At 35.3% G+C, this 26,913-nt stretch overlaps 2 protein-coding genes across 2 annotated transcripts in view; both read left to right on the top strand.

The window, feature by feature from the left end:
* Window positions 1-14,566, top strand: part of LOC141813524 (tRNA-aminoacylation cofactor ARC1) — a 30,470-nt gene extending 15,904 nt beyond the window's left edge. The window contains exons 9-11 of the mRNA XM_074701492.1: window positions 7,367-7,458; window positions 9,537-9,600; window positions 14,191-14,566. Coding sequence (XP_074557593.1) covers window positions 7,367-7,458; window positions 9,537-9,600; window positions 14,191-14,295 — 261 coding nt within the window. The 3' untranslated portion in view covers window positions 14,296-14,566. The remainder of the gene's footprint in view (window positions 1-7,366; window positions 7,459-9,536; window positions 9,601-14,190) is intronic.
* A 545-nt stretch (window positions 14,567-15,111) lies between these two features.
* LOC141814040 (protein FATTY ACID EXPORT 3, chloroplastic-like) lies at window positions 15,112-25,943 on the top strand. The gene is made up of 7 exons (XM_074702040.1): window positions 15,112-15,294; window positions 15,898-16,285; window positions 16,409-16,576; window positions 24,498-24,538; window positions 24,666-24,703; window positions 25,462-25,560; window positions 25,647-25,943. Exons 1-6 carry the CDS (start codon window positions 15,112-15,114, stop codon window positions 25,538-25,540), a joined length of 897 nt encoding a protein of 298 aa, XP_074558141.1. The 3' UTR covers window positions 25,541-25,560; window positions 25,647-25,943.
* The last annotated feature ends 970 nt before the right edge of the window (window positions 25,944-26,913 follow it).

Below are 26,913 nucleotides of genomic sequence, written 5' to 3'. Positions count from 1 at the left end.
TCAGTACTTCTACTAGTAGAAAATCTAGATAATTGTGCTTGAGAACGGTCAATTCCATATTCTGTTGGGTGTTTCGTTTTTACATGTCGTTTCAACGACCCATAATTGCCGTTGACTTGAAATTTATAGGAAGCATTGTAGTGCTTATATTTTACACGCAATTCTCCCGATAAAAGAGTGACATTCTTAAAATATTTAGTAAAAATAGTAGATTTTAAAGGAGGAATTTCTCGAACCTTAGAAGTAATTGCATTGGTACTTCCTTGTATTTCAAGTGTCCGAAGTTGCTTGATCTCATTATCGGTGGATTGAATGTTGAGGTTGAGCTCTTCATTCGAATTTACTATTTCCTTGCCCATCCAAAATCGAGATGATGAAGCTCCTCGGCCTCCTTCCATAGTAGTCGGAAATTTAAAGTGAAATTCGAAAGCTTATAAAATTGGAGTCGAAAGCGTGTAGAGATTGCGGAATTGAGAATGAGAGTATAGAAGATGTGTGTGGAAACAATGAATTGAGCTCTTTATTTATAGAGTTTGGAGAGTAATACACACTAAATCGTAGTTATTGATTAAAAAACGGTTAAATGATCTCAACCATTAAAAAAATCCCCCAATGGCTAGAACTGACGGTTCCAACGGTTGGTATCGGTTCAAACGATCACACAACAAAAAAAAAATTGAACCGGTGTGTTGAATCGGAGTTTAATTGTCGGTTCGGCAGTTTTTAAGGGGTCGGAACTGTAACTGGTCTGACACCCTGCCTAACCAGTTATGGTTCCGACCATGAACTGGGTCAACGGGTCCAGGCCGGGTTCGGGCTCGACCCAGCCCGGGGTTGGGTCTAGTGGAAATTGAATCTCCGGTTGTAATGTACTCATCTGCCTCCCAAAGATCTCGACACATATACCAAATAGATATGACAATAATGGATCCCCTAATATAGTCCTCTGGCCCCCTTGAAGAATCTAAACATCCCCCATTGATGCCCACCGAAAAAGAAGTGATGGTCACACACTCCATAATCCATGCAATACATTGCTCAGGAAAATTAAGACAAAGAAGAGCCTCATGCAAGAAATCCCAATGTACTGGATCAAATGTCTTTTGGAGGTCAATCTTCATAATGCATATGGGAGAAATACGTTTTCTATTATATTTCCGAAAGAGCTCCTGCGCTAAATGGATGTTATTTGTAATGAGACGATCCTGCACAAAAGTCGCCTGAGACTGGTGAAGGATGTGGCCTTTTATTTTAGAAATTCCGGTTGGGCTGCCAAAAGTTTAGAAATAACCTTGTAGAACACTGTACAACAAGAGAGGTCGGTAACCTTACTTGTGTGTGCTGTTTTTGGAATAGGGCTATCAAAGTATGATTTCATCTTCTCAACAATTTGCCACTGTTGAAGAACTCCAATACTGCTATTGTAAAATTGTCCCTACCATGTTCCAAGCTTATTTGAAAAACTTAGATCCATACCCATCCGAGCCCAGAGCCCGCTGTATCAAAGAACGCCATCTTGACCTCGTCTGCTGTTGGTAACTGAACCAGCTGAGCATGTTGGTCTACTGAAATAAGCTGGCCAAATTGCATGTTGGAATGTGAGAGGTCGTTAGGTCAGGAGCTGTTCCAAGCTGATTTTGAAAGTGTGCTGTGAATACACGGACAACCTCCTCAAATGATGTCGTAATGCTGCCGTTTGGGGTCTCCACAGCAGTGATTTCATTCCTCTGGTTGTTTCTTTTAACTAGAGCATGAAAGGAGGAATTACGGTCTACCTATTTAAAATATCCCATCTTTGCTCGTTGCATGCAGAAGCTGTGTTTGGCAGAAGCTGTGTTCGCTGCTAGACGAGCTGCGTAATGCTGTAACTCCTTGTAGTTGTGGGTCATGTTGCCATGTGTCAGACCTGCATCTGGGACCTCTTCTAATCTCGGACGTGCAACAGCTGCTCTTGCTGTGATGTGCTGGAAACGTTCAGTATTCAGCACCTTAAAATCTTCCATCAGCAGCTTCAAAATCTGCGTAAGACGGAATTGCTCCTTGCTTCGTTGAAACTGCTGCTTGTATGCTATCCACTTAGACTCCACCAACTATAGGGGAAAGGTGTTGTGTTTAGCTCATATGTTGAAAAACTTGAAAGGCTTGGGTATGCGAATGCCACCATCCAGGATAGAGACCAAGTAAACTGAATGATCCGAAAGGCATTCAGGTGGTGTGAACTCTGCAAAACTCCTTAACTCAATTTCTAGTCAATGTTTGTTAATAAGAGTTTGATTTAATTTACTGCATACATGACCATTCGTCCATGTGTATCGGCAGCTCGTCTATGATAAATTTTCTAGTCTGATGGAGGCCACAAAGTTTTGAAAATCAACTGTATATATATGGCCATTCGTCCATGTGTATCAGCAGCTTGTCTATGATAGATTTTCTAGTCCGATAGAGGCCACAAAGTTTTGAAAATCAACTGTACAATACTGTGTGACTAGGAGACCTCCACATTTATCCTCTGTTGAAAGATATGAGTTGAAATCTCCTAAGATTAGCCATGGCAACCCCTCATCAGTAGCAAGTTGTTGTAGGCCATCCCACAATGGTTTCCTCCTTGCAATAGTCAGTTTTCCATATACAAAAGTGACAACAAAAAGTTTTTGAGACACCTTACACGTAACCTTACAGTGAACAAATTGTTCATGCCATTCTTTCACCTCTAGATCAATCTTCTGGTCGTCCCAAATCAATAGAATCCTACTACGACTCCCATGACCATCTTGTTGTTCCACTTGGAGTTGGTGAAATCGTTGGGACTTCAATTTTTGCTAATCTGTATCCAGAAGTTTCGTCTCCAATATTCCTAATACACCTAGATTTCTGCTCTGAAAGAGGGTCTCCACCCCCTTTTGCTTGAGGCCTCAAGTATTCCATGAGCCAATAGGCAACAATTTTGCAGTTGTTGCATCTTCCTCACGAATTTGCTCAATAGAAGCAGCTAATGCAGCCCCATCTGACATCTCTAAATGACTGGCAGTAGGTACTATTGGTATTGGTTGATGAACCATGAGTTGGGATGGCTGTCTCTGCTGTTGATTGTCCGTTGTGTCGCAGTGTGAATGATAATGTCCCATGTGCTGACAGTTTAAACAAAATTTGAATTTGGATTCATAATGAAGTGGAAGTTCTACCTCCATGAGGAGTGTTGTAGGGATGATGACCTGCGGTTCCTTGGTAATGTCCACCCCCACTAGAACCCTTGCATAGTTGATGCGTTCTTGTTTTCTCGTCTGTTGGTCATTGTATAACGATCATCCAATCAGTGAAGCTAGCTTGCTCAATGCACGAATCGTCTAGCATTCCAGAGGAAGATTAAAAATTTGTACATAGATCGGTAGGTGTTGAAGCTCCTCTCTTTGAAAGAAGAACCCCACCGGCAAGTGTTTGAGGTATAAGAGGCATCCAAGCGCAATGTAAGGACTATCACGCAAGACTCTCTCATAGTCCTCAACATTCTTAAATTTGAACATAAGCCACTTGGTCTTACGAACCTGAACTTTATACTCTACTTTCCACCGGCTCGCCATGGCGTTAATGGCTGACCAACCAGGAAAGTGTCCAATGAAGCATCCGACCAAGCAATCACCTACAACCGCCTCAATTGTGTCTACATCGTCCATCTCTAGGGCAACTCGGTCAGTATCTGATCGCACAAATTGTAGGGTATTTTCCTGTGCGAATAACCTATTTGAGGAGAACAAGTCTATCCACTGCCTTCGGTCATTGCCCCTTGGGTGGGTTGCTGCTGGTTGATTCATTTCCTCCAAAGGTTGGTTCATTGCAGCCTATCTTGGCTCCACCCTTTGTCCTCTAGTCCTCGCCATCTTTGGCCCACCAACAAGCTTCCAAACTTGTCAGTAGTTGCCGGTTAGAACTGGAGGAGCACAAATTTGGATTCAATGCTTGAATAGGTATGGATTAATTGGCTTTAGCATGTTTCCAACTTAGAATTAGGTTGTCATTCAAGACAAAAATCTCCAACATGTCAAAACCAAAATCACAATGAATTGGAGATTAGATATGGCAACCCATTTATGTTGCTCGGTTTCTTTCCTTTACACCAAATGCCAATTCCAAATTTCGTCCCTAATTTGGACGCCACCAAGGCCTTCCTTTTGTGGAACCCCTAGCCGGATGTCCAATGTAAAGTGTTTTGAATGACAGTTGCAATCCACATCACACATCTAAGTCCCTCTGTGATGATGTGACTTTTCTTACCACTGTCCGACGTCCTCTTGAACGACGCCTCCCACACCTATAACTATGCCGGTAGAAACACAAGGACTCCGACGTGCTGTACTTGATGCACTGCCCTGGATCAGAACTGCCTATAGCAAGAGTGCAAGTCGAAGACCAGTCTTCCACTGTGTACAAATATCCTCGTACCTTCCTTTGGGATGGATTGCCGTCACATTCTCCCAAGAGAGAAGGGAGAGTTCCTCCATGAACTGGAATGCACCTCGATCAAGATCTTCGTGAAGGTTTGCCGTCGCCTCCTCCTTAGAGAGAAGGGATAGTTTCTCTTTCATGCATAGGCTCCTTGCCCTTTAGTCGAAATTTGGGTCTAGTTCAAGCTCATCTCCATCTCGGTCATAATCTGCTTAGACGAAGGAAGTGACCTATTAACTTATTAGCCCTTCATTGACCTTAAATCCAAATTGATAGTAGTCCTCTCATCTAGGAACATAACATTTCTCTATTAACCCATGACTCAAAATGTGGGACTAAACTTAGGTTGTCACAATCTCCCCTAGTTTACATTTTTAATGTTCTCTTTAAGATCCAAATTCTAATTCATAGCTTAGGATCATTCCTAATCGCCAACATTTGAGGTCCAATGATGACTACACCATCATGTATGCAGCACCTCATCATGTCGTGGATTAGGTTTGCTGTGATACCAATTACCATAACTATTAACTTATCGGACCCAACCATTACCAATTTTCCAAAATACATAAGCTTAAACCCAAGTTAATAATAATTATAGCTCTCTAATCTAGAGCTCATTAAGCTTCTATTAATCCATAAGTCATAATGTGGGACTAAATTTAAAGTGTCACAATCTCCCCCGATTTGTTTGATACGTCTCCTGACCTATGTTGCCTTTGAGTTCTTTCATTACAGATCTTGCCTTTAGCAAATTTGGGGTTTTCTTATGTTTCTTCTCCTCAGATAAATTTTATTAATAATGAGGTTCAAATTACAGTGTTGATACGAGGTCGGAGAAAATACAAGTTGAGGATCTGTGATGTGGGTGACTTAGTTTCAGTCTTGGTTGTGGTAGTTGGCTGGGTTAGGAGTGAGGGTCAATCCCTTGAGGGTGGCTCGAGGATAATTGAGGTTTCGACATCCCTAGGTTTTTGATGTTCGAGTGAGGTTTTGAGGATTGTGTGTCTTGATCCTAGATGGCTTATGTCTTTAAGACTTTGTTTGGGGTGGAGGGGGGAGTCCCTCGTTTTGCTTAGTTTGGAAGATTGAGGGTGCATGGCTCCTTTCCTTTCCATGGCAAGACTCTCTTTCTTTACACTAGTTTGGCAGTGGAAAGTTCTTAGAGAATTGCATTGTCTTTGAAAAGGCACCGTGCTAGATCCCTTCTTTGACAGAGAAGACTAACTATATAGCCTCTGAAAAATGCATTGGCCAGTCCGGAATCACCATTTGTGATAGAAGGTTAGAGCCATGGTGAGCTACAAATTCTTCGGTAGTCACATTACTCCAAGTTATATATGTGGGGCTCATTCAACAAACTTAGAATCTCCTTAAAGCCTTGTGGTGTTTCCATATTCATCAATAGGCAATGCACCATCAAGTAGAGAGAATTGTAAAAAAAAAAAGAGCAACTTATTATATTGAAATTGATGGAATAATGGATGATAGGGCCTCTTTTGTAGGGCCAATCATAGTCCAATCTTAAAGCTTGATGCGGTTCAAAAATAAAAATTAAGTAATCTTTGATTAGAAACAAAATAAATTTTAAAAATTTGGATTGATCTATTTTAATTGGGCAATAATTATTTTTGTCTATCAAGCAAGTTGAAATCTTGTCATGAACTACTATTTTGATCCTCGACTGGAATGAGACGGTACTATTATCACACGGATGTTATGTTGGAGGTTCTAGAGAGAAGGAGAATCGGGGATGTCGTTTAACACTTCACAATACAAGCAAAAATTTAGAGAAGTATAGGGAATTAGGGATGTCGTTGAAATACTTTGTGACACAAGGGGCAGCCCGGTGCACGAAGCTCCCGCCATTGTGACAAGAGGCTATTTCCAGATTTGAACCCGTGACCTCTAGGTCACATGACAGCAACCTTACCGTTGCGCCAAGACTGTGACACAAGATGAAGGCTAAAACCTTTGTGTGACGTTGAAGAACCCTTGCAATCCTCACCAAAGCTGTAGAAGTTAGAACATAAAGAAGAAGCTTCACATAAGCCGAAACACATGTGTGACCTCTCCTACGTTATGAAAATGCAGAACCCTCGCACAATCCTCGCCAATATTGCAAAATGCTTGTGTGTCCTTGTTGACGTTGTAGAAACCCTCGTGATTGCCACTTGTCGTTGTAGTTTTGCCGTAGTCTCAAGGATGTTCTTTGTTCCAGTCATTTTATGGAAGTGAAAATTTTGTCTGTGCAAACCGACATAGAACAACATTTTAGACTATGATATTTTTTACATTTCTACTAGATACACATGCTAGTCTTCAGTTAATCTTAAAGACATCAATAGCAAATAAAAACATGAGCGATTATGGTCATAGGCATAGCTTGATCTAATATTGTGCTATCCTAAAATGTGTGATTAATTGGTGAGATGCATCTGCCTGACTGATCATCATGTGACCTCTACTCCAAAAGAAAATTTTAGTATGGCACTACCAACTAGAACTATTGGATAAGAAAAACATACACAAACAAAATAAAACTTATGTAACATAGATAAAAAATTGTAGGGAGGACTGCTTGGGTATGTAAATTAAAAATATCAATATCTGTGAGGATTTAGGTGCATGAAGAAATGAGAGAAATATATTAAAATGATATAAACTTATTAAAAGTTGATTGAAACTTTCATAACTAGTTGAATCAATCTGAGTTCCAGATGTGTAAAGGAATGAAGATCAAAGATCTCTACTTAACATAATTAAAAGAGTTTTAGCAATATAGGTTTTATTGATGATAAGACCTTGTATAGAGCTCTATTGATGATTGACACCTTGGAACATGTCTTGCTTCTATTGTTTCCTCACGATTTATTACTTTACTAAATATTTTTGCTTGCTGACCTGAATTTTTCTAATCTTTCAGGTGTTATGTGCTTCTAATGAAGATCATACAGTGGTGGAGCCCTTGATTCCTCCCGAAGGAGCTTTACTTGGAGAGCGGGTTTCATTTTCAGGGTACACATTTCTTATGTGAAAATAAAAAATAACAAAGTATTACCCTTCTTATGTTGCAATTTTGTTTAGGAGCCAAAAAAAAAAGAGAAAATCTTCATGAGGAAGCATCCCTAAAATCCTATATTATGTTTTTTGATTGCAAACTTTGTTTAAGAAAACTATTTTTATTTGTCACTTATTGGATGTGATAAAAGTAAATTTTGTTGGAGATCTGGTGATTGCTTGTTGAAGCAAATTTTAGGTGCAGACAGTGATAGGAGTAGCTGATATTCTCTTCAGACCTGATTTGAATGGCTCTTGACATGATTCTTTCTGATGTTCCCTTTTCCATGTTTTTGTCATTACCATTGAAAAACCAATAATATCTTAAATTCTAAGTTTGGCCCTTGCTAGTGTTATTGCATTTATGGGAGAAAGTGGATTTGATTTATTATTGTAATACTGCATGTTATCACAAAATTACCGATCTAGCATGAGCTGGAAAACATTATATGCTATAGGAGTTCTTAATATAGCTTTGAAGGAATAATTGGTCCTGAGATAATTGGCTCTCTGGATATTTAAAGTAGTATTTTTGTCTAATTACCCATACATTTTATGAAAATTTCTTGAACCTGGGAATTAGATGATATACTGGATGCAACAGATGAGGCAAACTGTTTCTACCAGTGCTAACAGAACCTTCAGCAACTACACATAAGATTAATAATTCCAATTACTGCAAAAATTGCAACAGCAGAATTTGAAAGAAGGGCAGCTTAATGTACAATGATCTATCAACTTTGATGTGGGTGATTGCTACTGTCATCATTCAGATCAGACCACTATGAGATATACCTGCTTGTATATTCAGATATATTTAGATACATGCTACTGCTTGTTTCATTCATAGAATATTTGCCTATGTTTGATGTTGGCTGACAACCTAAACACAATTCTCAACCTTTTTCATTCGGGTTTGGGACTGACATTGGCATTTTGTTGTTGTTGTTGTACTGCTTGTTTCATTGTTCCCCAGTTGGACCATTGACATTAGAATTCATTACTTCCATTCACAGTACCAGCCAGTTTTCCTATGCTTGTCTGATGTAATAAAAGAAGGGGAAATTATCTGTATTGTAGTTCTATTGGTATTTCATGTACTTTTCACTTGTTTATGAATTCTTCCCTTTAGTCCATAATTTAACTTATTTAATATAATTTATTACACACTATATTTTAAAAGTATCTTTTATCTAAAAATGATCCTTAAGAATAATGGACAAAGTATTAGTTTATATTAAATTGGATTGAATTAATCAATACTATGGACTAAAATGAATATTTTGGAAAAGATGGGATTACATGCAATACTGAACTAAAAGTGTTGTACATATAATTTGCCTAATAATTTGTTTCCTTCGAGCGAATGGAATTCAGAAGGAAATTAGGTGTCAAAAGGATTTCTCCATCAACACTTTCGCTTCATTTCCTATGGTGGAAAAAGAGAGAGGAAAGGAGATGACCGGGCAAATATTTTTTTAGTTTTTCTCTGTATTTCTTCCATTCAATTTGGTGGAAACTCACTTGTGCATGCAATGAAATTCAAATCTAATCTTAAAATTTTTTCAAAATTTTATTCTTTTTCAAATTTATTTTGATTAATGTTTTCGATATGTTTTTAATGAATAAAAGTTTAAAATTTAAGTTTTCCTCCTTTTCTTCTCTCCAAAGAAACAGTTGGATTGAAAATGTTTCTTAAACTTTTTTCCTATTCTTTTTTTTTCTTTATACAAAGCAGAGCCTAAAAGAAATCTGAAAAAGGATCAAATGGCCTGATATTTCTGTGTAACATGTGCCACTTTTGATAGTTTTACTATCAGTACACTCTATTTTGAAAATTGACAAAAAGAAAGGTAATTATTTTTATTTTCCATTTGAATCTGCAAGTCCTGTTTTCTTTTCACGTTGAAAACTTCATTCATGTTTGTTACTGGTTCTCAGAATCACACATCCACTCTCTTTTATGGGATTTTCAGTATCTAATTCTTTTGTTCCTGGTCTTTTTATGCACTTATTTCTGCATCTTTTCTGTCTAGGTACGATGGTAAGCCAGAGGATGTGCTAAATCCAAAGAAAAAGCAGTTGGAAAAGATTACACCTGTATGTTTCTACGATCTTACATGACATTGGTCTTATTATTGTGTGCCTTCTGTGGTCCTGCACCATATTCTGGCTTTACATATTTGATTATATTTATGCAAATTGCATCTTGACATGATAGTCTTAAATGCTGAATACATTATGGTCTTAGAAGAGCAAAAGGATATATCAAGTTATATTTGGTCTTCATCTAAGCTAAGGCACTGGCTATTGATATGGGAGGGATATAGTGATGACAAAGATGATTATGGTAGAACACCATGACATACCAAATGGGTGATTTCAGCCATATTGTTCTTAAAACAGTTGCCATGAGTACAAACTAAAGTTATAGAAAACCTCCAACTGTACAACAACATTTATTGTAAATGTAACCAAGGTTGTCAAGATCTATATTGTACCTAGTAATGAGAAGTGGTCCATAGGCTCATACCTTGGATTAGAGGGTAGATGGTAGTATCACAAGATCCAATAATTTAATTAAAATATTCTAGAAATATAATTTGACTTTTACAAATTGCCATAGATATTAAGTTCAATGTGTGGCATTAGTATGATCATTTTAAACATTATTATTCTAATATCATGAATCATAAATAAAAGTATTCAGATAGTATGATAGAATTCCTAGTCTTTTATATTTCTATGGCAACTAACAGCTTAAGATTCTCTTACATAGGAGTTAAAAAGAATTTTATATTATTTCTGATACATATATGTAGGAACAGTAAGTAGGCATAGGGTTGGAGTGTAAGTTTGTAAGATCCTGACCTAATTCAAGTCCTCCATGAGATAGATCCCAAAATCCAGATAGCAATCTTGACTGCTGTCACAAATGACAATATGCAATATTGAGGAGAGGTGAAAATCTTTTTTGTCTAGCAAGCTAACTTCTACTCTTATTTTATTAGTACCACTTCACAAACTAAACCAAATATCAGCAAGATTTGGAGATTCAGAGTAATTTCATGATTAGCTTGTTTGATTCAATCCATAAAAGATGATTAATAGAAGAATCTTCTTATTACGCATTTGATATCCTTTCTAGTTAATGTTTTGAAAGGTTAGTCATTCAAGGACCATGATGATCGAATGTTTCTATCTTCAATCCTTGTTTTTTTTTTTTTTCATTTTTCTTCCCTTGTCTTCCTGTTGATCAATTTTTAGGTTAATCACTAATTGATAAAATTCTCAAAGAGTTCACCTAAGTTTCATATTTTCATGCATCACACGCTATAGTCTTTTTTTTTCCAAATCAATCATATCCATTTTTTATATCCCAAAAATACCCTTAGTATGTGATTTGGGAAAAATATAAATCACATGCTACATTGTTTTCTTTTTCAAATCACGTACCTCCTTTTATATCCTGAAAATACTCTTACTATGTGATTTGGGAAAAGAGAAACATAGGTGTGCGTCAATTGGAAAATCTATCAAACTCGAGTGCTTCAATTGAGATTACCTCAAAGCATCCTTGTTATAGAAAAAATAACCTTCTTTCTAAATTCCTTTGATGGTTCAAACTTAATCATTTTTTTTAAAAAAAAAGTGGTCATGAATTGGTGTGAGAAAAAACTATATATAGGAATTAGTGTTGAGTAAATTGGTTGATGATATCATCAAGGTGATTTTAATGTGCATCTATATCTAAAAAAAGTATTCTAAGTTGAAAAAACTAGAATACTCTTATTGAGACTCCTACAAAGCCTTTAGTATGTTTTTTTAAAGCTAAAATGAATTGCTTTCGGCATGTTTTTGGTTAAGTAGCATGTAGTACTAATCCATCTATTGCATTTATAAAAATATCTAAAATGAGATTATATTCACTTCCATGAAGGTTGTCAATTTTGTCATATGAGTAGTGTATACCTTGCCTTTATTTGTTAGGACATAAAATGAAATTGTAGTTCTACTTCTTGGATGCTCAGAAACTCATATGTATAAAAAATTTTGCTATATAAGTAAGGTAGGGTCACTGAGGTAAAAAAAAAAAAAACATGTTGATGATGCTACACTTGTTAAAATATAAAATGAGATTAATTTTGCTCCTTGGAACTTCAATTGTTAAAAACATAAAATGTGACCATATTTTTGTCTCGTTGACTCCCATGGAACTATATTATATTTGTTTTCACGACTTTGGGTGTAATTGTACTTTCAGTCCACTTAGTGACTGAAAGTAAGACTTCAAAATCAACTTTCATGAACAAAACTAGAGGCCAAGAAAAATGCGAAGGAAGCATAAATTGCTAGGTGAGTAAAGAGACAAGATGTACATAGAATTTTATTGAGTTCAAGAAACCAACTAAGTCATTTTTCTTATATTTATATCATTTAATTATCTTCATTTAATATCACAATCCATTTGACTTATTTATCTTGTTTATTATCACTATTCCACGAGGCATTCCACTTGATTTTCATCATCTTTAATATCTTCCTTTTAGTCATTACTAATATATGTACTAAGAAGTGAACCACTAGTGTCACATATATGAGCGGTAAGTGCTTAGGTAAAAGGATAGGTTTGGACTTCATTTTTTAGTATTTATTTTTTACCATTTATAATAATTGTTTTTTTCACTTTAAATCATTATACAACAATTATTCCACGTTGGGTTCACATTTTTTATTGTTAGTTTAAGGGAATAATTTAAGTCACCTTTTTAATATAGGTTGTACTAATTTAACTATAAATTAACCACATAATGGTATATATCATAAAAGAGACATGCAAGTATCAACATATCAATTAACATGTACTAAAACAATTCAAAATAGATGTATCAAATGAAGAGTAACTGTATATTAATATTTTATTTTGGAAATCCCTATATAAATCCTCACATGATCATCTAGATGTCATTATAAAGAAAAGAATATCATTTATTTAACCCAATAGTTTAATTCTTCTAGAAGTTGTATCACTTAGTGTCGTTCTAATTTCACTTTTTCAAAATAGTTGTCGTAATGTAAATAATCCTAATTTATGCACAAGGAATATATAAATGAGTTCACAAATAAATTTACGTATCTCAAATACGTGCAGGGCAGAGGTTTTCAAAGCTGTGCAACGGTAATGTGCTCCTCCTGGATGCATATTTATAAAACAAGTATTAACAACTTAGAAAAGCCGAAGATAGATTAAATGTGATAATAACACAAAATCTAAGAAATAATTAAAATTCAAGCTCAATGGATCTAGTTTTGATCTCAAAACAACCTAAATTAAACAATTTGACTTCTACTACTAGAAAACAACCATTAATTCCATCCTAATTCAAATACACCAACATAAATACTAGAACAAACCTGAAATGAAAATATAATATGGTGAAACTTTTACCTCATACTTTTTCCTTGGTTGATGGAACAAAGTATAGTTTTGATGATACCAAATATTCGTGTCATTGTACCTAAATATCAAGTAACTATTAATCCCAAATAGGTAACTATTTCCCAAATACTAACTAGGAAATTACTAACCAAATTATTACCTTCAAACTGACCGTGATAGGTGACTCTTTGATCTCAAAAGATCAATCTCAACAAATCATGGTCGACTCTAACACCGGTGACATGAAAGAAGAGAGGAAATACCCAAAAAAGGGGCGGTGACGAAGCTAGGGTGCACAGGCAGTGACTTGGTGGGTGGAGTGTCAGGCTCAAGGAACAAGGAAGGAGAGAAAAAAGAGAAAGAAATAAATGGAAGAGGGGAAGGGATGGTCAACAACTGGTTGAGGTCGGTGGCGCTGCACAAATAGAAAAGAAGAGAGGGTCAGGTGAGGCATTATTTGGAGAGAGAAATAGGAAGGGAATATATATAACTCCTAACTACTTAAAAATTTTACTAACCTAACTCGCCTAAATCATACCAAATCCTAAAAAAATTATGATAGTCGTCTTCTCTGTGGTTGGTAAGTAATCTGTTGGATCCTTGGGTAGCCTTGAGGGCATATTTTGTGTTTTCTTAATTGCTTTTGCAAGGGAAAACGCTAATGTAAAAAAGAAAAGGTGCACAGTTTGGGAGGGAAAAAAAACCTGTGTTGATGTGTAAACAGATTTATTACAACCTAATTGCCTCTAGGATTCATATATATCATTTTAATGTTGCAACAAATCTGTCATATTTTCTACTTGAACTCATTGAACGTCACTTTACTTTTCTGATGAAGATTCAAAATTTTAAACACAATTTGCTAAAAAATTGTAAGTACAAGTAAAAATTGATATGAAATTTAAATATAACTGATAGAAATAATTAATACGTGATGCATTTATCATTAATGAGCACTCTTCTTGAATGAGTAATTAAAAAGATACACGATATCGTATGAAAATAATACTAAATTGCCGAAAATTTTTTCCATAATAAAATTGTGACAATATTGGAAGCAAGCGATGGAATTGTTAACAGTGAAGGTGTCAGATTTATTAAAATCTGAAAAGTGTTGGTGATAGATTTAATTACTTGCACTTACTCTTGCATTCTATCTCTTTATAATTTGTGATCTTTTCCCTTGGTGATCTGAGCTGACTTTTTTTTGGTCTCTACGCTGATTCATGAAATGTTTGCGGTTGATCTAGCATCTCTACACCAATGAGGAGGGCGTGGCAACTTTCAAGGGAATAGCATTCATGACATCTGCAGGTCCCTGCAAATCTTCCCTCACCAAGGCAAGCATAAAATAGAATCAATTAAACCTCCTTGAATCAGCAATCATGTTGGCTCAGCTTTTCTGCTCCAATCCCTACAATCTTTGGCAAATCCCTACAATCTTTGGCAACTTGAGATGATGATATTTTTGCGGTGTTACTCTTAGAGACCATATTCAGGAGGACACTGTAATAGCTTCTCATGAGATGTTGGAATGCCATGTTAAATTTCCATATAGATTATTTCTCTTGGAGTAAATGTATGGATGTGAAAGGTTAGCATTTTCAGTGCCCTTTCATTCAATTTGTTCTGGTTATTTTGCATGAAAAGGTACCAAATTTTCCTTCCTCCACTAAACAGGTAAGGATATATGCTTTGCTTCAGATCTCTGCTCGAGAAAGAGTGGATCAATTCTTTTCTTGTTTCCCATCCTTCCCTTTCCGTATTATTATTCCTTTGTGTTCTGTTTGGTTAACTCACGTGACTGCTTTAACTAGGCGTCAACTGTTCAATGACGATGCTGGTGTCTTTGTTCATTTTTCATGATAATTATGCAAGCTCGCTTCCAATAACAATTTGGTTTAAACCGGGAATTTCGTACTGATTTCTAATTGTTTTTCGTATAAATTATTTTTAGTAATTTATTTCCAGTCCCAAGAACTACATTTTACGTGTTCGCTTTCACTGCTCTGAAAATCACGTTGGCGGTTGGTCTCTTCTCTGACGTGTATAACAAAGTTCAAACCGTCGACGCAAAACGTAAGGAAGAGAAAGTCCCAACTAATTCATCGTATTGCCCGTTGGCGTCATTCTTCCGGTGTCTCAGCTATCTCTTCCACCAGTAGTCGCCAATGGCTGCATTTCCTCCCGGCGTTCTTCTCCTCCGGAACCCTAGCGCTACTCTCTACACTGCCTGGGTCGCCCCCCGCGGCTTAGGCCTGGCCTGCCCTCAGCTGGCCAAGAGAGTTCGTCTCGTGCCCGCCGACAGGTGCCCGAAGAAGTTCGTCGTTCTCTCGGCTTCTAACGAGGAACCGGTAAGCTGAACTAAAGCATCTTTAATGTTTCTAGCTCTCCCATCCCATTTTTTTTACTCTACTCTTCATCGTCATCTTCATTTGGTATTGTGCTGATTATTTTGTCCCTTATTATTGCTCTTTGTTTTTTTAATGTTAATTAGTTTTGTGCTATCAATTCTTAGGCAATGTAGTTTTTTTTGTCCGTTTCTGGAAAGATTAGGTAATGCAGATTCTGTGTCTGGCTCTTTATTCAAGTGTTATTGCTTTTGATTCTGGAGTAGTCACAGGTTCGTGGTTACTTGACATGATGGAAAAGATTTCAGGCCTTAGCCTATGATAAAGAACTGGAAGAACTAAAGATGGTAATTTTTGGAGCCTATTAAGTAGTCTGATAAAAAAAAAAATCTGCTAAAACTTTGAGATTGTGATGCGAACACTTGGATCTAAAATATTTTGTGGACATTATAAAAAGCATCTAACTCAAACAGAAAAATACAAGGGACTGTTAGCTTATTGCCTATACGTCACTTCCTATTTGTATTGGTTTACACTTGGTTTGTTCGAATGCTATCTGTTTTATAATGCATATGAAATGCTAAATGTCTTAATTATGATGTGAAGCATTTAGATATTGAACTGGAGAACGATGATGATGACGTGAACAAAAACACTAGATTCTCACAAGAACAATGGAAAGAGGCATTCAATCGGTTCAAGGTAGAAGCCTTAAAAGTCAAAGCTGTTTCAGAAAAAGCATATGCAATTTATTCGAAGAAAATTATGGAAATGTTGATGGACAAAGCTGAGAAGTTGAAGATTCAAGCTGGTAGAGCACAAAAAGGTCTAAGTATACTTGCTCAAGAAATCTCAAAAGAAGGGCAAGAGTATCTTTCTGCCACTGAAAAAAATTATCCTGATTTAATTAATGAAATTATGGAGGCTTATGCTTCACTTGATGGAACCACTACCATTTCCTCAATCAGAGAGTTTTATCTTGGCATACCCTATGGTATGTTCTTTTGCCTTCTAATTGAGTTCAGATCTCATATTAGTATTATCAATACTTGTACCTTCTTTTGCAGTCATCTTCTGTAGTAGAGTTATAAAAACAATGGAAAAAAATCCTATGCAGGTTGTTTTCTCTCCATTGGTGGTTTCTTATATTTCATGCTCACTGGAAGCATTCCTGCCATCCGGTTTGGTGTGATACTTGGCACTGTCATTTTGGCTCTGAGTGTGTTGAGCATGAGGTCATGGAAGAATGAAAAAGCAACACCTCTTCTTTTGGTCGGGCAAACTGGTAAGTTGTTTTCCATCATCTGGTCTCATTCTCATTGTTTTTTGGGATCAAATTGTTGCTTTGATTGGCTCGCTCGTGCAGTGCTGTAGCTGGTAACAACTATTTGGTGCATTTTTATCTCAAGTTTTATTAGTAATTTTTCTGAGCGTCATTCTCTTTTTGATTAACAAAGATGGATCCATTATTAGTTGTGTTTCTATTGTTCTTGCCTACATTTGTGTAGTGCTGATTGTTGTTTACATTTCCTTTCGACTTACTTTATGGTGCCGAAGTCCTTAATTTACTCACATCATGAATCACATTTAAACTGAAAGCATCTGAATTTTTTATAATATTTTTAATTTTTAGTTAGTTAATTTATAATGAAGTTGGTCATTTTAGATCTCTCTTACCTATTGCATATGATAAAAACTCTTATGTTAAAGCTTGACCCACAACAAACCACAACAAGAAGTTTCCTTAGATGTTAATGCCATATTATCTTAAGAGTAAACCAAGTGTTACAATTCTAACACTTGCATCTATATATATATTTGGAATTACTTCCATGTTGCTACAGCATTGGAAATTGATTTCAAGTCCCTATTGGCATGTGAGGTACCAGTTTATCATCACTTAAGCTACCTAAAGCTCTAATGCTTGGAACTTAAATGAGTTTCTGTGAGATTCTTAGTCGAAGAATAGGGAGACAAGTTTTATAACTTAAAATAAAAATGCATAGCAATGATATCCACATACATGCACGTTGACTTTGCACTATAATCACCTTGTTTCAACCAGCAAACAAGAATCTATTTTAACTTGAGAAGAGTTAATATTTTTTTCTTCTCTTTTTAGTGGTTCATTCACACCATTCTCATGCAGAAGTGACTTGTTGAGCAGAAACAGTCAGTTAACTATTATATTTGAGAGGTGTTTTAAAGGCAGTCGCCTTAAACATTGTCTTATTTATTTAATAAATAAAATTTATTATTTGAGTGTTTATTCTATATATATGTGATTTGATCTTAAACTCAATTAATTAAGTCCACAATACAAAATATAGCATGAGAGAAATTGTGATTGGATTACAATTAGTGAATATCTCATCTGTGTAATTATTTACGTATTGAAATCTTCCCTAGTTAATGAATTGATGAGACTGAACATCATCAATTTTGTGAAACTAGCTTATGTTATACTCATTGATTTATCCAAGCAATCCATCATCGCTGGCTGGAAATATAGGGATGTTGAGAGTTAACATGTGGATGCTAGTTAAGGGTAACTAATTCATCGGATGCGACTTGCTATGAGATTTCATGTAGTTCTTTATATGTCATTGAAGATCTCATTACAACTCGAGTGCAAGTTTCCTTAGATTTGAGGTATACAAATCATCTTGGTCATGTAGGTTTATACTTTGACATTTTAGCAAAACATCTCCTAGAAGGTGTAGGTCTGGGATGATTGAGTATAAGTCAATATGCCCGGTGTTTGAATAACATACAGTGGATTCACCACTTCTTTTATAAGGAGACGTATACCCTATGACCTCTTGTTAGGGTTATTACTCATAAGTCTTTGGCCAACGAAATATGTCAAAAGGATGATCTTCATAGACTTATGTTTTTGAGTAATTTGAATCTACAGGACAAGGAACTACTACTTGGGATAGGTGTGACATAGTCAGCTTAGTGGGAACTGATACATAGACCATATACTGAACCAAGTGGTTATAAGATGAGGTGAAGGAACAAAGACACTAATAACTGTAGCTACTGAAAAATTCAAAATATATTCTGAAATTAATCATGATTTTCTAATCAATTGGGAGTCGTGATGTACTATTAGGTGTCACTCATGATTTATTTATAATTAATGATTAATTATAAATGATCAACATAATCGGGAACCTATTAGGTCACACGCAATACGAGTATATCTTAAAGACTTAAAAATAAGTTAGAGAATAAGATTCTCAAAGAAAAAAATATTAAGTCTGATTAGACTAGGCAAAGGGTAAATATGGAAAGTATTTGTCGTACTGGAAACACTAATAGACCACGCTTCATGCAGGTAAGTTGGGCCTACTCATGCGACATGAGCTTGAGTTTTTATTCACACCTCTTGTAGGTGAGTTAGGATTACATATGTGATATGGGCTTGAGCTTGTCCCTTAAGCCTTAATGAAGAGGTATATAAATACCCGAGGTTTAAAATCTCGACCTATATCGAAGTTTCGGTCCTGGACTGGAATAATACGATTTTGATATCGTATCGTGCTGTCCTTATATAGTTTTGATATTTTTTAAATTATAAATATAAATGTATATTAATTTTATTAATATTTGATTATTAAAAATACCTTATATGTTGAAATGTTGAATTTATATTTTAATATCTTCTCATAAGATAATGCTTATTAAATTGTTATAAAAATTATTTTAAAAAAAGCAATTTTTAAAATTTAAAATTAAATTTAAAATTGTAAAATCATTTGAAAGGTTAAAAATAATTATAAAGTTATTTGAAAATCTTAAATTATTTTTTTGAATGTATTTGTAAATTTTTAATTTTAAAACATTTATTTAAAATGTTTAAGAATTATATTTTCTTTAAATTTTTAGATTATTTTAAATTTATATTTAATTTTAAAATTAAATTAAATTATTTTATAAAATATTTATTAATTTTTAAAATTATTTAAAAATTTAAAAATAGTTTTTAATATTTTATAACTATTAATAATAGTTTATTTTTTATAAAATACATAATTAAAAAATAAAAAATTAACTAAATCAAAAAACTAAAAAAATCGTGGTTGCAATAGTCCGTGGAGGCCGTCGCAGCACCACGACCCTTGTGGTGGGTTTTAGGAATATATAAAATTTTATTAGAATTTTAAATAAATTTTTGTATATTTTAATGGGATAATTTGATTAGAATTTTAGGAAATATGTTTGATTATTTATTTAGGTTAGGGGTTGATTGAATTCATTAAAAAATAATAACATAGTTAAAAGATAAATAAATAAAAAATTATTAGAGTTTAAATAAAATATATAATTAAGTTAACCAAAGTTCTGTTTTAATTTAAAAAATCTAATTTTTTCCCGACGCGCACGACCTCGACATGCATGGACACGAGGTCACACGATCCCGCTACGTCGCGACCGCGCTCGCGACGGAGAGGTCGCGCAACCACTCCGGCAAGGCTGTCGGGGTCGTGCAACCCCTCCTGCGCGGCCGCGGGGTCGCGTGACCCCTCCGGGCGGCAGCGAGGTCGCACGACCCCTCCAAGAGCGGCAGCAGGGTCTCGCTACCACTCCGGCGCCGCCGCTGGGGTCACACAACCCCTCCGCGCGACCCCTTCGTGCGATCCATCCTGCGGCTGGGCCTGGTGCTGGGTCGTACTGGTGTCGATCGGTCGGTGGAACAAAATATTTTGTCTGTTTTGACTGGCTCAGTACGAAATTTTAATCCCTGTAAATACCTCTCCATGAAATAAAGGAAAAAATATTTTTTATTTTTCTCTTGTTTTTGTTGCCGCCGCCCATCAAGAGGATCTTCCCCCTCTTGTGCCGCCTACAAGTCCTTCCCCCTCTTCTCTTCTTCCTCACTTGGATTGCTCTCGAAAGGAAGAACTCTTAGAGCTATCCGATTTTCCTCCTCGGAGCCGTCGATGTCTCTCTTCTCACGTGTTGTCGCCTTGATTTGGCTAGTACCAAATGGAGAGGCAACTTGTGGCTTGCGAAGTTGTCTTGAAGATATCTCAGCATGGATACTAATAGAGGTAAGTCCTGCGAGGCTTGTTAGGTGATTTCTTTTTATCTAACATCGTCGGAAAGATATGACTTTTAAATGGCTGTTTTTTTATGTTTATGTCTTGGACATGTATGGTCTTATTTTTTTGGGATGCGTAAAAATTTTAAGAAAATTTATTTCACTTCCGCTGTGTGTTTTTCGAAAGCATACGTTCGTATCTCACAAAAAATCCTAACAGTGGTATCATAATCGTTTGTGTTGCATGACATTAGTTGTTATAAGTTTTCTCGTAAAGGATCGAAGATGCATCTAGTAGCACCAATGGTGCTAGCCGCATACTTTGTATCTATTAAGAAATTTCAATTTTAAAAATTATTTTCTAATCCGTTAAGAAATTCCAAGTTTGAAAATTATTTCCTAATCCAATTAGGAACTTCTAGATTTAGAAATTATTTTCTAAACCCTATTTAGAAATTTTGAAATTCTTAAAAGTTGTTTCCTAATCTAATTAGGAACTTCCAAATTTAGAAATTATTTCCTAATTCGATTAGGAATTTCTGAATTTTGAAGTAGATTCCTAATTAAATTAGGAACTTCTAAATTTGAAAATCTTTCCAAATTATTTCCTAACTTAATTAAGAAATTTTGATTTTTTAAAATTGAATTTTTAATAATAGAAATATATTAATGTATGACAATTATGTCATATTTATACCATGTTTAGACTATGATAATTATGCCATATTTATACCATGATAATTTTGCTATGATTATTCCTTGTATAGAATTGATGAGACCTTAAAAAATAAATAAATCTCTTATTTAAATATTAAAGCTTACACCTTTCGTTAATATAGTAAAAAACTAGAGTTTAATTTCTTGTTTAGGTTGTTGGACTCTCTCCAAGCTTAACTTGACATTGAACGCGTTCAGACCATTGAGATATGATCTCATGATTAATGGGTTAGTTTTAACTTGAAACATTAATTTATTGGACTCACTCCAATGTTAAAGTGGATAGAGGTGAAGTTAGGTATATGCATATGATGTATATATGTTAATGAGTTAACAATCCGATGAGTTATGCAAATATCAATAGTTGGTAGCATAAATTGATAGTTATATATATGTAATATATAATTGGTATATTTGATACCTATTTGTTAGACTCTCTCCAAGATTATTCTTATTTATAGTGGATATCAATCAACTAGGAGATAATCTACCATCTCTCGAATTCAAAGTAAGAGCTCTTGAATTTGAACAAACAAGTGGGATCATTTTATGAATGTAAATTGTTTGCATATCATATTTAATTTATCTCTCTTATATGCTCAAGTTTGTATTTCTAGGTTGTTAGAATAAGCATAACTTCTATGAATTTGTGTTCGATTTTGGAAACAAACAAATTGATAGGGCCGAACTTTTTGGATTGGCTTCGAAACTTGAGAATTATTCTCAAGGTTGAGAAAATTGCATATGTCCTTGAAGAGCCTCTTCCCACAAGTCTTTCTGACGATGCCACTGGTGATCAAAAGTTGGCCTATCAAAAGCATTTGACTGCTTCTGAGCTTGCAAGCTACATCATACTAGCTTCGATGTTTCCTGAATTACAAAAGCAACATGCACATATGGATGCTTATATAATTGTTTATCATCTTCATGAGTTGTTTGATGAGCAAGCGAGATTCAAACGGTTCGAGATTTTCATGCTTCTTTTTTGCTAAAGATGCAAGATGGTTCATCGGCGATGCAGTTTGCACTAAAAAATGTATGACTACATTGAGCGATTGGGATTTGTTGAATTTGTAATGGATCATGAGTTAAGTATCGATTAAATTCTGCACAGTTTATCTGATAGTTATTCATAGTTTGTAATGAACTATCAGATGAACCATCTTGAATCCACCATTCTCAAGTTGATCGACATAATTACGACAGTGGAGCCATTTGTCAAGAAAGAACCAAAAATTGTGATGTTTGACTTTTCTAGGAAAGGTTCTAAGAGGAAGTCAAAAACTCAAGCCAAAGGGAAGAAGAAGAGGCTAAGAAAGAAAAACATGCTCCAAATGACCCTTGCCATTACTGTGGAAAGATGGGATATTGAAAAAGAAACTATAAAATTTATCTTGAGTCTTAAAGAAGAAAAGGACATCCGATGTCCCACCTCAAGGAGCTAAAGAATAATAGACGATTAGTTAAGGGAGAAAAAATTTACGAGTTGAAAATAGGGTAAAAGTTACGGTTGTAGCTGTAGGAATTTATTTGTTGAAACTTTGGTGAGACTGAACATTATTATTTAGGAAATCTTCCCTAGTCAATGAATTAATGAGACTGAACATTATTAATTTTGTGAGACTAACATATGCTATACTCCTTAGTTTATCCAAGCAATCCATCATCGTTGGCTGGAAATACAAGGATGTTGAGAGTTAATATGTGGATGCTAGTTAAGGGTAACTAGTTTATCGGATGTGACTTGCTATGAGACTTCATGTGGGTTATTTATATGACATTGAAGATCTTATTGCAGCTCAAGTGCAAGTTTCCTTAGATTTGAGGTATTCAAGTCATCTTGATTATGGAGGCTTATACTTTGACACTTGGCAAAACATCTCCTAGGAGGTTAAGTCTGAGATGATTAGGTATAGGTCAATATGTCCGAAGGTGTTTGAATAGTTCACAGAGAATTCACCACTACTTTTATAAGGAAATGTATACCCTATGGCCTCTTGTTAGGATTATTACTCATAAGTCTTTGGCCAAAGCAGACATGTCAAGAAGATGGTCTTCTTAGACATATGTTTTTAAGTAATTTGAATCTACAGGATAAAAATTACTATTTGGATTAGGTATGACGTAGTTTGCTTAGTGGGGACTGACACATAGACCATGTCCTGAACAATGTGAGTATAAGATGGGTGAAAGGAATAGAAACACTAATAATTGTAGCTGTTGAAGCGTTCAGAATATGTTCTGAAATCAATCGTGATTTTTTGATTAATTGGAGACCATAATGTACTACTAGGTGTCACTCATGATCGATTCATAATTAAAGGTTAATTATAAATGACCAATATAACTGGGAACCTATTAGGCCACACACACTACGAGTATATCTTAAAGACTTAAAAACAAATTATAGAATAAGGTTCTCAAAGAAATAGAGATTAACTCTGGTTGAACCAAGCAAAGAGCAAATATAAAAAGTATTTGCCACACTAGAAACGCTTATAGGCCACACCTCATGTAGGCAAGTTGGGCCTACTCATGCGACATGAGCTTGAGTTTTTGTTCACACCTCTTATAGGTGAGTCGGGCCTACATATGTGATATGGGCTTGGACGTGTTCCTTAAGCCTTAATGAAGAGGTATATAAATACATCTCCATGGAACAAATAAAAAAATAATTTTTATTTTTCTCCTCTTGCTTTTGTTGTCGCTGCCCATCAAGAGGGTCTTCCCCCTCTTATGCCGCCTACAAGCCCTTCCCTCTCTTCTCTTCTTTCTCACTTACATCGTCCTAGAATGGAAGAGCACCTATAACCGTTGATTTTCTCTTTGGAGCCACTGACCTCTCTCTTCTCTCGTGTCGTCTCCTTGATTTGGCTACATCTCTATGGAATAAATAAAAAATATAATTTTTATCTTTCTCCTCTTGTTTTTGTTGCCACTGCCCATCAAGAGGATCTTCCCCCTCTTGTGTCACCTACAAGCCCTTCCCCCTCTTCTCTTCTTTCTCACTTAGATCGTCCTAGAATGGAAGAACTCCTATAACCGTCGATTTTCTCTTTGGAGCCGTCGGCCTCTCTCTTCTTTCGTGTTGTCTCCTTGATTTGGCTAGTACCAAACGGAGAGACAACTTGTGCCTTGCGAAGTCGTCTTGAAGATATTTCGGTGTGAATACTAATAGAGGCAAGTCTTGTGAGGCTTGCTAGATGATTTTTTTTTTCATCTAACATCGTCGGAAAGGTATGACTTTACACCTAAAATAGGGGCATTGATTGGAAAACAGGCACACTACTTGGATTTACATTTTTTTCCCTTAATTTTATTCTAGATCTGGTTCTAGTCAGCTGTCTACTTGATTTTTTAATTAATATTGCTACTCATGTTAAATTGTTTTTAGTTTCCATAAGCACTTGCACTAATAACGGCCTCTCTCATCTTGCAGCAATTTCTGCTATTGTTTTCTTCAAGCAGTGGCAGGTACATGTTTATTTGGTTATGCTGAATTGAATGGTGTGCTAATAACAAATTAATAATGATGTTTTACAATTCCTCTGAGATAAATCCAAGTTTTCATTAAATTTTGATGATATGTTTGTATTCAATCATGCAGATAGGATTATTTTCAAGCCGTTTGATGCTTCTTATCAGGTTAGCATGCGCTTAATCATTATGAATTTACTTTGTCGTTCCAATACTTCTGTAACAAAGGAAGTCATTTAATTTCAAAGAAATCTTACCGTATCTTGTTCTCAGTCTATTCTTGATAAGTGAAAAAAAAAAAAAGAAAATAGTATACTTTGTTATATGTTTATAGTTGTACAATCATTGCTCAATCGCCAAATTAACTAAAAACAAAGAAATGCATTTTTTGATGTAAAATATTTTAAACATTCTTAGTGAAAAAAAACATGTAAGAAACAGATGGTTTCTTGTCTCAAACTTCCTCCTGGATATCCCACATCTTGAATCTTTTACTAGTAGACCTCCTTCCAGCGATCTCTGTCCGATCAGTATTTTCACATTGATAATCAGCCAAACTGTTACTTTTACTTTGTTAACAGTGAATGTTACCACATGTTACTGAAAAGTTCTGATGATATACCTCCATTTGCAAGCAAATTGTACATTGAATGAACTATGAATAAACCACTCGCATTCCATCTCCATTCTATAGAATCATTGTTACCAGAAAACAGCTGATTATATGCCATTGGCATTGTAGCCCCTGAACACCAGCTTATATTCCAGTCTTTTACCGAAAATTCAACCACTGAAATATTCTTATATATTAAAACCACTCAACACATAGCTAACATCAAAGTATATATACATATATATATATATATATATAGAAAGATAGAGAGATACTTTTGGAAATAATAACCAATCTTGGATTTGGTGAATAGTGGGGCAATGCTGGGTTTCTATGTCTATAGAATTGCATCCGACTTCAACAAGTCTGAACAACTGGAGCAGAGCTCATAAACCTAGCGGACACGGTTGAGGTTAGATATTTACATTTATAATTTTCTTTGTAGTTTTGGGTAGAGATTATGTTCTTTTTGCACACAATATAATATATAAGCTGAAGATCCTAATTCAGGATGAATTGGATGAATTAGTGAAGATGATTCTGAAAGAAAGATGCTGTCACCTGCCATTGCTTTCTCTTCCTGTACGTACCAGCTAATTGTGCTTGTTGACCTCAGGGTTGTTGGAGGATTCACCGTTGTGAAAATTTCTTGAATTTTTGCATCACTCTCTCTCTCTCTCTCTCTGATGTTGGGTAATACAATGATACATAAACGATTCCATATGTTGGGTTTCATTGCAAGGGTAGCTATTCTTTTTCTTTTGAGTTGTATGTTCATGGTGTTGCAGTTTCTCATTGGAGTTGAAACATTTTGCTCTTGTATGTTAATGTTCAACATTAATACAGCACTAACTCAAAAACGACTGAGTTTGTTGGAGTATGTTGTTTTTTCCAGACTAGTGAAGGGTGAAGGTGAGGAGATGATATTATTATCACTTGTGAATTGCTGAGATATGCACTTAATTGTTTGATCATTTTTGAATCACCTCTTGATAACCAATTCAATGAGTTATTAATTAGATAAAGGTATGATAAGATGCCACGATTTTTTTTAGCATTGAATATTGTTAGTTGATTATCTTTTGAGTCAAATTTCCTAAACCATGTATTTGTGGAATCCGTCATCCCAGTGGCTCCATACGATCGACTTCACGATCATCTGTGAAGAGGTAAATAGAGAAGTTGCAGTTGATCACGACGGAGGAGGATATTATCTCGGCTTCGTTGAGATTCGAACTCTTACCCTTTTTTATAATTTTGCTCTGTCATAATCAATTCAGTTATGCTCCATGGCCGGATTTTCAATTCTCAATACCAAACCACACAGTTTTCTCTGATATCTGCACAATATCGTTGCAACTCAGACTGAAACACTTTTATTTGTTTGTAAAAAAAAATATCAATACCATATTGGTAGAGAATATCTTTAATGAAATAGGTTTTTTTAATATTTATTAATTTATTATAAAGTACTATTTAGTATATTTGAGAGTCAGATGAAAATATTTTTGCTCTTATCAAGCTAGACTGATTAAATAGTTTGATTGGATAAGGTCTATCCCAATGGCGGAGTCACGTTTATAATTACCCGAGTTATACCCCAGGGGATCAGACTGCGATGAAAAAGAAAAAAATTGGATTTAGGAATGAAAGAAAAAAAAAAGAAATAGTCTGGGGTATATCGTCTGCGTAGTCTAGAGTTCGGATCAGCCCAGATAATCTATTCGGACTGGCTCTGTCATTGGCCTATCCGATCAAATTGATT

Source organism: Curcuma longa, chromosome 20 (genome assembly GCF_044706935.1).
Source record: "Curcuma longa cultivar G26 ecotype Majalengka, Jawa Barat chromosome 20, ITB_CL_G26_1.1, whole genome shotgun sequence".
Lineage (NCBI taxonomy): Eukaryota > Viridiplantae > Streptophyta > Magnoliopsida > Zingiberales > Zingiberaceae > Curcuma > Curcuma longa.
This window is presented reverse-complemented; position numbering and strand designations above follow the sequence as displayed.

What these genes read in the sequence shown, in the direction of transcription:
- LOC141814040 (XM_074702040.1), top strand. Translation starts at nt 15,112, where the DNA reads ATGGCTGCATTTCCTCCCGGCGTTCTTCTCCTCCGGAACCCTAGCGCT. An exon ending in CGGCTTCTAACGAGGAACCG is followed by an intron (nt 15,295 to 15,897) that starts GTAAGCTGAACT and finishes TATGATGTGAAG; the next exon opens with CATTTAGATATTGAACTGGA. An exon ending in TTATCTTGGCATACCCTATG is followed by an intron (nt 16,286 to 16,408) that starts GTATGTTCTTTT and finishes AATCCTATGCAG; the next exon opens with GTTGTTTTCTCTCCATTGGT.